Consider the following 12,315-nt stretch of genomic DNA (forward strand, 5'->3'; position numbering starts at 1 on the left):
TTGATTTACAAAAAAAGTTCTATGGTTCAAAAAAAAAATTTGTTCAATAGAAAAAAGAGGTTGGTAATGTAGGAATTCCACTGTGTCGCATGCCCTTAAGTACGAAGCTTAATAATAAAAGATGTAAAAAAATTTTTTCAACTATCAATTCCATCGGCATCAGCCGGTAACGTTGTACACGAAAATACGAATCTTCTAGAGCCTCGTCTAGTGGCCGCCAGGTTTCGTATTTTCATGTACAACGTTACCGGCTGATGCCGATGGAATTGATAGTTGAAATATATTTTTTTTACATCTTTTATTATTAAAATTTGTACCTAAACGTAGTTTTCTTTTGGCTCTTGCATTTCTCAAAGTTTCAGACCGATATTTTATGTATAAAAAAAGTTCGAACGTTCAAAAAATGTCGAGGTTCAGAAAAAAGATAAAATAATTTTCAGTGAAGTTCCTACCAAAATGCAGTACCTAAACGTACTTTATTGTACTCTAATACTTTTTCCAAAGTTTCAGCTTGATATTTTATTTACAAAAAAAGTTCTCAAGTTCAAAAAAACATTCAGTGAACGGAAAAAGTGAGGTCGGTAATATAGGTATTTAGCTGTATCACATGCCCTTAAGCAAACGAGATAAATTCAGAACAAAAAAACATACATTTAAAAAAAGGGAAAATTTTCTGAAAATAGGAGAAACGAGAAATTATTTAGGGAAGAAAAAGGCAAATAAGAAAAATATTTAAAGTATCTAAATATTTTATAAACAAAGATTCAAGACATCCCTTTTTTTAAGCTCGCTAGACACCCTGAAATGTATATATTTTTTTTAATGAAAAATTTAATTATAATTACCTTTTTTATTTTGGCCATCGACTGGTTTCAAGTAGGGAATCTCTTCTGCTTTTAGATATTGTGTGTCATTATGAATTGGCATAAATTTTTTGAGATCTGGACCACGACTGATGAGATTTTTTTTAAATTTCCTAATTTCTAATTTATCTAAAACATCCGTTTTTTCTTTGCTCTCACTTACGGCACATCGCTGAATTGTTTTATGAAAGTGCCTGCGCACATCGCAATTATTAAAACTGGATATTTCTGACGAAGGAATTATTTTATTATAACATGAGGGTATTTTGTAAAATATTCTACGTAAAATTCCAATTCCTGAATAACGAGTCGCATGTTCTATACTATTCATTATTATCTTCTTTAATTTTCTTGATTAGAAAAGTAAATTGTGAAATTAATCTAGATGTCATCTGAAAACATTATTTTTCTTATTATAGAGCATTAAAAAGGTCATACTTACGAGTCCAAAATGCTTTCAAAATAGGGGAAATAGGGTGAATTTTTTAAATGGAAATAGGACAATATTAGGAGAACACAAATTTTTAAATGAAATTATTTTTAACCAAATAGATTAATTTTTCAACTAACAAAATGAATTTTTAACAAATTAATTCCAATTTCAAAATAATAGTTGAATTTTCAACTAAAAAAGATGATTTTTTAAAGAAAAATGTAATTTTCAACTAAAAATTATCCATTTTCTACCAAAAAAACTAATATTAAACAAAATAGTAGTTACATTTTTAAACAATAAAAATTTATTTTTTAAACTCAATTAATTAATGATTGAATTTTTAACTGAATACTAAAATTCTTAACTAAGAAATACCAATTTATAACAAAAAATGTAACAGTTCAATTTTCAAACAAAAAAAAACGAAATTAAAAAAAATAGTTTAATTTTCAACTAAAAATAATTAATTATCCAAAAAGAAATATAAAAAAAATCTTTAACAAAATAGTTCCAATTTCACACAAGTAGTTTAATTTTTAAATACAAAATATGATTGTTCTAAGAAAAATGTAATAGTTGATACTTCAACCAAAAGAGATTATTTTTCAAAAGAAGAGCACCAAAAAATGAATTTTTAACAAATTAGTTCCAATTTATAACAAGTAGTTGAATTGTCAAGCAAAATCGACGAATTTTCAAATAAAAATGTAATAGTTGATATTTAAAAAAAAGAGATTATTTTTCAACCAAAAAGTAGAATTTTTAACAACAAATTGAAAATCTACTAAAGAAGATCAATTTCAAAACAAAAACGAAATTTGAAAAAAAAAACAGTTTAATTTTCAACTAAAAATAATTCATTTTTAACCAATAAAAATGGTTAAAACCTACTAATGTAGATGAATTTTCACATCGAAAAGACCAATTTTCAAAAAAGCAGTAAATTTCAACAACAACAAAAAAACGGAAATAAAAAAAAATGAACTTTTACACACAAAAAAACAAATTTTTAATATATTAGTTCCAATTTTTAAAAAATAGTTGAATTTTCAACTAAAAATTATCCATTTTCTACCAAAAATAGAATAGTTAAATTTTCAGATAACAAAATAAATTTTCTAACAAAAAAAAACTAATATTAAACAAAATAGTAGTTAAATTTTTAACCAATAAAAATTAATGTTTAAAACTGAATTAATTAATGGTTGAATTTTTAACTAAATATTAAAATTCTTAACTCAGAAATACCGATTTCTAACAAAATATGTAACAGTTCAATTTTAAAGAAACTTTTTTTTCAACAGTTTAATTTTCAACTAAAAAAAAATGTCCACAAAAATATAAATTTTTAACAAAGTAGTTACAACTAGTTGAACTTTTCAACAGAAAAAGATGAATCATCAAAGAAAAATATAATAGTGGATATTTCAACCAAAAGAGATTATTTTTCAACCAAAAAGTAGCATTTTTAATACAAAAAAAAAGATGAAAAATCTACTAAGGAAGATAATTTCCAAAACATAAAGGAAATTTAAAAAAAAACAGTTTCATTTTCAACTTAAAGCAATTTATTTTTGGTAAAGGAAATATTTAAAAAAATTAATCATTTTTCTTTAAGAAAAATGTAATAGCTAATATTTAAATCAAAAGAGATTACTTTTCAACCAAAAAGTAGCTAAAAAAGATCAATTTTCGGCCAAAAATAGAATAGTTAAATTTTTAAGTAACAAAATAAATTTTTTACAAAAAACGAATATTAAACAAAATATTATTTACATTTTTAACCCATAAAATGTATGTTTAAAACTGAATTAATGAATGGTTGAATTTTTAAATAAATAGTAAACTTCTTAACTAAGAAATATAAATTTCTGACCAAAAAATGTAACAGTTTAATTAAAAAAAACAATGAGTTTACAAAAAAAAATATTTTAATTTTCAACTTAAAAAAATTAATTTTTCGAAAAAGAAATATAAAAAAATGAATCTTTTTTCTTTAAGAAAAATCTAATATCTGATATTTAAATCAAAAGATATTACTTTTTAACTTAAAAGTGCAATTTTAAAACAAAAAATATTTTCAAAATCTACTAATTGAGATGAATTTTTAAATGTGATGTATTTTTAAAAAAGCAGTTATTTTTTATCAACAAAAAAAACGAAATGAAAAAAAAATTAATTTCACACAAAAAAAAGAATTTTTAACAATTTAATTCCCGTTTAAAAAAAAAGAGTTGAATTTTCAACTAAGAAAATAATTTTTCAAAGAAAAATGTAATTTGAAATGTAATAAAATGTTGAATTATTAACTAAATAGTAAAACTCTTAACTAAGAAAGACCAATTTCTAACAAAAAATGTAACCGTTCAATTTTCAAAACAAAAAAAAACGAAATTTAAACAAAAATAAAAGTTTAATTTTCAATTAAAATAATTAATTTAAAAAAAATGGATTATTGACACAGCCTTTCCAATTTCAAACTAGTAGTCAAGTTTTCAACCAAAAAGATGAGTTTTCAAAACAAAACAAAAATGTATTAGTTGATATATCAGCAAAAAGAGATTTTTTTCAACCAAACAGTAGCATTTTTAACACACAAAAAAATGAAAAATCTACTAAAGATGATAATTTTCAAAACAAAAAGGCAATTTAAAAAAAAACAGTTTCATTTCCAACTAAAAATAGTTAGTTTCTCAAAAAAAAAGGAATCTTTAACGAAGTAGTTCCAATTTCACACAAATAATTGAATTTTCAACTACAAAATATTAATTTTCAAAGAAAATGTAATAGCTCATATTTAAATCAAAAGCGATTACTTTTCAATCAAAACATAGCATTTTTAACAATAAAAGATAAAAAATATATAGCAAAGGTGATGAAATTTCACATAAAAAATACGAATTTTGAGAAAAGAAGTTAATTTTTAACAACAACAAAAACGATATTTGAAAAAAATTAATTTCCCACAAAAAAATGAATCTTTAACAAAGTATTTCCAGTTTAAAAAAGATAGTTGAATTTTCAACTAAAAGAGAAGAATTTTGTATGAAAAATGTAATTTTCGACTAAAAGCGATAAATTTTGAACCAAAAATAGAGTAGTTTATCTTTCAGTTAACAACATTAACTTTCTAAAAAACGAATCATTAACAAAATAGATACATTTCTAACAAAAGACGAAATTTCAAAAAATAGTTTAGTTTTCAACAAAAAATAGATTATTGACAAAGTCGTTCCAATTTCAAACTAGTAGTTAAGTTTTCAGCCAAAAAAGATGAATTAAAAAAAATGTAATAGTTGATAAATTTACTAAAGGCGATAATTTTTTAAATAAAAAGGAAATTAACAAAAAAACAGTTTCATTTTCAACTAAAAAAATTAAATTCACACAAGAAAATAAATGTTTAACAAATTAGTTCCAATTAAAAAAAAAAAGTAGAATTTTAAACTAAAAAAGATAATTTTTCAAAGAAAAATGTAATTTTTAACTGAAAATGGTCAATTTTCAATCACAAATAGAATAGTTAAATTTTCAACCAATGAAATTTATTTTTAAAACTAAACTAATTAATGGTTGAATTTTTAACTCAATTTTCAAACAAATAAATAAAAACGACATTTTAAACAAATAGTGTAATTTTCAACTAAAATAAATAATGACAAAGTCGTTCCAATTTCAAACTAGTAGTTTAGTTTTCAACCAAAAAAGATGAATTTTTAACAAAAAAAATGTAATAAATCATATTTCAACAAAAAGAGATTATTTTTCAACCTAAAAGTAGCATTTTTACAAACAAAAAGATAAAAAAATTTACCAATGAAGATGAATTTTCACGTTAGAAAGACGAATTTTCAAAAAAGCGGTTATTTTTCATAAAAAAAAAAAAACGAAATTAACAAAAATTAATTTCACACAAAAAAATGAACTTTTAACAAATTAGTTCCAATTAAAAAAAATAGTTCAATTTTCCACTAAAAATTATCCATTTTCTACCAAAAATAGAATAGTTAAATTTTCAGGTAAAAAAATAAATTTTCTACCAAAAAAAAAAAACGAATATTAAACAAGAAAGTAGTTGAATTTTTAACTAATAAAATGTATGCTTAAAACTAAATTAATTAATGGTTACATTTTTAACTGAATAGTGATATTCTTAACTTAAAAATACCAATTCCTTACAAAAATTGTATTGTTCAATTTTTGTAAATAAAAAAAAATTTTTAAATAGTTTAATTTTCAACTAAAATAATGAATTTTCCCCAAAAAATTGATTATTGGCGAAGTGGTTCCAATTTTAAACTAGTAGTTACGTTTTCAACCAAAAAGTAGCATTTTTAAAAACAAAAAAAAATGAAAAACCTACTAAAGACGATAATTTTAAAAATAAAAAGGAAATTAAACAAAACTGTTTCATTTTCAACTAAAAATACTTAATTTCCCAAAAAAGAAAAAAAAACAATAAATTTTCTACCAAAAAAAAAGAATATTAAACAAAATATTACTTTAATTTTTAACCAATGAAATTTATTTTTAAAACTAAATTAATTAATGATTGAATTTTTAACTAAATACAAAAATTCTTAATTAAAAAAGACCAATTTTTAACCAAAAATGTAACAATTCAATTTTCAAAAAAAAATGAAATTTCAAAAAAATAATTTAATTTTCAACTTAAAATAATTAGTTTTTCCAAAAAGAAATATTATTAAAGAAAAATTAATCATTTTTCTTTTAAAAAAATGTAATAGCTGATATTTAATTCAAAAGAGATTACATTTCATTCAAAAAGTAGCATTTTTAATCATAAAAATTTTTTTAAAATATACCAAAGGAGGTGAATTTTCACATAAAAAATACGATTTTTTAAAAAAAGCAGTTATTTTTCAACAAAAAAAGGAAATTAAAAAAAATTACTTTCACAAAAAAAAATTAATTTTAACAAATTAGTTCCAATTTTTTTAAAATAGTTGAATTTTCAACTAAAAAAATGATTTTTCAAAGAAAACTGTAATTTTCAACTAAAAATTATCAATTTTCAACCAAAAATATAATAGTTAAATTTTCAGATAACAAAATAAATTTTCTACCAAAAAAAAATAGTAGTTAAATTTTTAACCAATAAAATTTACGTTTAAAACAAAATTAATTAATTCTTAAATTTTTAACTAAATAGTAAAATTCTTAACTAGGAAATACCAATTTCTAACAAAAAATGTAAGAGTACAATTTTAAAGAAACTTTTTTTTTCAATAGGTTAATTTTCAACTAAAGAAGAAAAATTTCCAAAAAAATATGAATTTTTAACAAAGTAGTTACAACTAGTTGAAGTTTTCAACAGAAAAAGACGAATTATCAAAGAAAAATATAATAGTTGATATTTCAACCAAAAGAGATTATTTTTCAAACAAATAGTAGCATTTTTAACATAAAAAAGACGAAATTTCACCAAAGAAATAAATTTTCAAACCATAAATCGAATTTTCAAAATAATAGTTAAATTTTCAACAACAAAAATTATTTTCTACAAACAAATAGTTAAATTTTCTATCAAAATAATCGAATTTACAGACAAATGAGCTTAATTTTCAAACCAAAAAGATGAATTTTCAAGAAAAAACATAAATTCTAAACCAAATAGTTAAATTTCCATGCAAAAGATGAATTTTCAACCAAAAAGATTAAATTTCTACCATAAACGAGGAATTTAAAATCAACATAATTAATTTTCTATAAAAAAAGAATTTGCAACACAATAGTTGAATTTTTAACTAAAAAAGACTAATTTCAAACCAAAAATGTAACAGTTCAAGTTTCAAGAAAAAATTTTAAAAATAGTTTAGTATTCAACCAAAAATTATTAATTTAAAAAAACGAATCTTTAATAAAATAGTTCTAATTTCACACAAGTAGTTGAATTTTTAATTCCTAAAGATAAATTTTCAAAGAAAAATGTAATAGCTGATATTTAAATCAAAAGAGGTTACTTTTAAACAAAAAAGAAGCATTTTCAACCAAAAACGATTTTAAAAATCTACCACAGGAGATGAAATTCCACATCAAAAAGACGAATTTTCAGAAAAGAAATTAATTTTCAACAAACAAAAATCGAAATTAAAAAAAAATTAATCTTCAACAAAGTATTTCCAGTTTAAAAAAAAAGTTTAATTTTCAGATAAAAGAGAAGAATGTTCAAAGAAAAATGTAATTTTCGACTAAAAACGATCAATTTTGAACCAAAAATAGAATAGTTAAACTTTCAGTTGAAAAAATTAGTTTTTAACAAAAAAAAAAAAAAAACGAATGTTCAACAAAACAATTAAATTTTTAACTAATAAAACTATTGTTTTCAGCCGTAGTTTATATTCCAACCAAATAGTTCAATAGTCAATCAAAGAAGACCAATTCTATATGGAAAATTTAATTGCTGAATTTTTAACTAAATCGTAGAATTTTTAAATAAGAAAGACCAATTTAAAACCAAAAATTTTACAGTTCTATTTTCAACGAAAATAAACGAAATTTCATGAAAAATACTTTAATTTTCAAAAAAAAAAATTAATTTCCCACAAAAAGAATAAATTTGTAACAAAGTAGTTCCAATTCAAAAAAAGTAGTTGAATTTTCACGTAAAACCGATGAATTTTCAAAGAAAAATGTAATTTTCAACTAAAAAACTATCAATTTTCTACAAAAAAAAGAATATGTAATAAAATTGTTACACTTTTAAACTAATAAAATTAATTTTTAATTCAACTGAAATAATTAATTTAAAAAAATTACTTTTCAATCAAAAAGTAGCATTTTTAACCAAAAAGTATTGCAAAAATCTACAAAAAGAAAAGAATTTTTACATCGAAAATTCAAATTTTCACCAAAGAAGTTAATTTTTAAAAATAAAAAAAAATTTATAAAAATAATCATTAATTTCTCACAAATAATTTATTCTTTAACAAAGTAGTTCAAATTAAAAAAAAAAGAGTTGAATTGTCAAATAAAAACGTAATTTTCAACTCAAAACGATCAATTTTCAACCAAAAATATAATAGTTAACAAAATTAATATTAAAAAAAACGATATTTAAAAAAAATTAATTTCCCACAAATAAATTAATCGTTAACAAAGTAGTTTAAATTTCAAATTAAAAAAAAAGTTGAATTTTCAAAGAAAAATGTAATTTTCAACTAAAAAGGATCAATTTTTAATCAAAAATAGAGTAATCAAACTTTTAGTTACAAAATTAATATTCTACAAAAAAAAATATGTAATAAAATTTTTACATTTTAAACTAATAAAATTAATTTTTAATTCAACTGAAATAATTAATTTAAGAAAATTAATCTTCAAAGAAAACTATAAAAGCTTATATTTAAATTTAAAAAAATTACTTTTCAATCAAAAAGTAGCATTTTTAACCAAAAAGTATTGCAAAAATCTACGAAAAGAAAAGAATTTTTACATCAAAAATTCAAATTTTCACCAAAGAAGTTAATTTTCAACAACGAAAAAAGAAATTTATAAAAAAAGCATTCGTTTCTCACAAATAATTTATTCTTTAACAAAGTAGTTCAAATTAAAAAAAAAATAGTTGAATTTTCAAATAAAAACGTAATTTTCAACTCAAAATGATCAATTTTCAACCAAAAATATAATAGTTAACAAAATTAATATTAAAAAAAAACGATATTAAAAAAAAATCATTAATTTCCCACAAATAAATTAATCTTTAACAAAGTAGTTAAAATTAAAAAAAAAAAGAGTTCAATTTTCAAAGAAAAATGTAATTTTCAACTAAAAACCATCAATTTTCAACCAAAAATAGAATAGTTAAACTTTCAGTTAACAAAATTAATTTTCAAAAAAATAAAATAAAAACAAAATTAAAAAAGCATTAATTTCCCATGAATAAATTAATCTATAACAAAGTAGTTCAAATTAAAAAAAAAAGTTGAATTTTTAACTAAAAACGATCAATTTTAAAAATTAAAATTAAATTAAAAAAAAAGTTTTATCATTAAAAAAAAGTATTTTTCCAGAAAAAAATGAATCATTAAGAAATTAGTTCCATTTTCAAGAAAGTAGTTGATTTTTTAAAAACCAAAAACGATGATATTTCAATGAAAAATGTAATAGTTGATATTTCAACCAATAGAGAAGACTTCAACCAAGAAGTAGCATTTTTAATACAAAAAAGATCAAAAATTTACCAAAAATAATTTATTTTATATTAAACAATGGTACTTTTAATCTGAAAGAAAAAGATCACTTTCCAACAGAAAAATGGAATACTTATTCAAATTTTAATTTGGAAAAAATATATTTTAAGAACAAAAAAACATTTAAAAAACAGTTTAATTTTCTACCAGGAAGATGGACTTTCAACGGAAAATAATTCTTGCTCGAAAAAAAAAATTAATCTTGAACAAATAAGTTTTAATTTAACTAAAATAGATTTTATTATAAAAAAAAAACAGTTAAATTTTAAAAAAAACACGAATTTTCAACAAAAAAAATGACAGTTTCAATAAAGAATTAGTTCTGAAACAAAAATGTAAGAACAAACTTTTTATTCAAAAAGAATTAACTTTCAACCAAAAAAAAAAAAAGAATTTTTTTTAACGAGGAAGAAGAGGATTTAAAAAAAAAGGAAAAAGGGGCAATTCTATAAACATTGAAGATAAGCAAGGTTATGTCTAAAAAATGGACTCAATTTTCATGATTTTGATGTATATCATAGTATAGAATATCAACATAATTATGGATTTTACATACCCGATAATTGTATCAATCTCAATTGAATACAAATCCCTAAAAAGTAAAGAATTTCATCATGAATTATATAGTTTATAATTCAAAAACTTCCGAAATATTTTTATGATCATTTTTTTCCTTCACGAATTTAAACATTTCTATTTCCTAACAGATAATTTCACTACTGAAAGCAATTTTTAATCCAAAATTCTAAACATACATAAAAGATGAGTCGAAAATATAAATTATAAAACGTTTAGAAAATGTTGAAAGACTTGTTAAAAGTGAGGTTATGAACACATAACCCATGTGCGATGTGAACGAAGCTAATGAAGGAACGAACTGAAAATAACCTAAATTCCCGAAGTTTTACTTAAATCAGTTTTATTTTCATTAATAAATGAAATATATTTGATTAATTTTCATAAAATTCAGTTCTTTTTTCCAACAACATACAGTCCCTTTATAAAAACCTCATAATTCGGAACATTTTGATTCAATTTTAAATTTCGCGGGTAAAATATGATGGGCGTCATCCAACATGTCCGTCAATTGACGTCAGAGAGGTTGGTTGCATTGTGCGAGATGTAACGATTTTTAGGTTACTTCATTACCTATCCTGATACATGATTAACTTCATTTTGTGCAGTCAGTTTATAAAAAAGAAACTCAAAAAGCTCAAAAATGTCGAGGAAGAGTTCAGGAGACGACTACAGAAAAGGTTCTATTCAAATTATTTATTTGTTTCTCTTTATCACGATAAATTTTCATTTCTCACGTCGATTTTTACTACGTTACATATTGCTTCGTTTTTCATCGCACTTGCGTCCTTATTTGCTTTGTAGCTTTTCTTTAATTTGTTATAATATTCCGAAACAAATTTTTATTAAAATTTGCTTAGAAATTTTTTATTATTTAGGGATATTTAAAGGAAATAATTTGAATGCATTATTGTTTTTTTATATCTAAACCTTGAATTATAATAGACAAGGCTTTGCTATGATAATTTATTCTTAGAATTTCTGGTAAATTACTACTTGTAATGGAGAGGTCTTATAATTTATAGTCCTAACCTCAATTTTATTCAGTTCGAGACTCAGATTTGATGCATATTTAACAGATAGGTGCTTTTTCCAGTCATAATTATAATTGGTACTAACATTGACCTTGTTTTTTCTTGCATAGAGATTTCTATAATTATAGAAAAAGTATTTATAGTTTTATCATGTTTTTACTTTTTGATTCATTCTTATGTTTTGAAGCGGGAGAAATCTATATGAAACTTATTAACGGGACTTTTTTGGTTAAAAATTTTATTATTTTATTAAAAATTTAATTATGTTGTGGTGAATTCAACAATTTTCGTCCTTTTTTGTTAAAAATTTAACAGCTTTCTTGATAATTCGCCCTTTTTTTGATTGAAAAGTAACCTTTTTTGTTGAAAATTCAAACTTTCGGTTGGAAAATTCAAATGTTTTATAAAAAAATGGGAGTTTTAGCTTGAAAATTCAACAGTTTGGTTGATTTTTATTATTTTTTTATTGGAAAATCATTTTTGGTTGAAAATTCAACTGCTTTGTGTGAAATTTAATTTTTTTAATTTGAAAATTCAACCAGTTTGGTTAAAAAGTAACTTTTATTTTGAAAATTCAAACTTTCGGTTGGAAAATTCAAATGTTTTATGAAAAAAATATTTTTTTTGGCTTGAACATTCAACAATTTGGTTGATTTTTTTATTGGAAAATCCCTTTGGTTGAAAATGCAACTGGTTTTTTTTTAATTTCATTTTTTTAATTTGAAAATTCAACCAGTTTGGTTAAAAAGTAACTTATTTTGAAAATTCAAACTTTCGGTTGGAAAATTCAAATGTTTGATAAAATAATGGCCTTTTTGGCTTGAAAATTCAACAATTTGGTTGATTTTTATTATTTTTTTATTGGAAAATCATTTTTGGTTGAAAATTCAACTGCTTTGTGTGAAATTTAATTTTTTTAATTTGAAAATTCAACCAGTTTGGTTTAAAAGTAACTTTTATTTTGAAAATTCAAACTTTCGGTTGGAAAATTCAAATTTTTTATGAAAAAAATATTCTTTTTGGCTTGAACATTCAACAATTTGGTTGATTTTTTTATTGGAAAATGCCTTTGGTTGAAAATGCAACTGGTTTTTTTTTAATTTGAAAATTCAACCAGTTTGGTTAAAAAGTAAGTTTTATTTTGAAAATTCAAACTTTCGGTTGGAAAATTCAAATGTTTTATTAAAAAAATG

At 21.3% G+C, this 12,315-nt stretch overlaps 2 protein-coding genes across 3 annotated transcripts in view; one reads left to right on the top strand and one right to left on the bottom strand.

The window, feature by feature from the left end:
- The window catches only part of LOC117180348 (CDK5RAP1-like protein), a 66,477-nt gene extending 56,181 nt beyond the window's left edge, over positions 1-10,296 (bottom strand). Inside the window, exons 1-2 of the mRNA XM_033372795.1 lie at positions 10,069-10,296; positions 846-1,255 (exon numbers count right to left, since the gene is read on the bottom strand). Coding sequence (XP_033228686.1) covers positions 846-1,194 — 349 coding nt within the window. The 5' untranslated portion in view covers positions 1,195-1,255; positions 10,069-10,296. The remainder of the gene's footprint in view (positions 1-845; positions 1,256-10,068) is intronic.
- A 351-nt stretch (positions 10,297-10,647) lies between these two features.
- The window catches only part of LOC117179837 (PEST proteolytic signal-containing nuclear protein-like), a 21,913-nt gene continuing 20,245 nt past the window's right edge, over positions 10,648-12,315 (top strand). Inside the window, exon 1 of one of the 2 annotated variants that reach the window (XM_033371983.1) lies at positions 10,648-10,768. In XM_033371983.1, coding sequence (XP_033227874.1) covers positions 10,674-10,768 — 95 coding nt within the window. In that variant the 5' untranslated portion in view covers positions 10,648-10,673. The remainder of the gene's footprint in view (positions 10,769-12,315) is intronic. The other variant, XM_033371984.1, reaches the window with a different exon arrangement.

Source organism: Belonocnema kinseyi, chromosome 9, assembly GCF_010883055.1.
Source record: "Belonocnema kinseyi isolate 2016_QV_RU_SX_M_011 chromosome 9, B_treatae_v1, whole genome shotgun sequence".
Lineage (NCBI taxonomy): Eukaryota > Metazoa > Arthropoda > Insecta > Hymenoptera > Cynipidae > Belonocnema > Belonocnema kinseyi.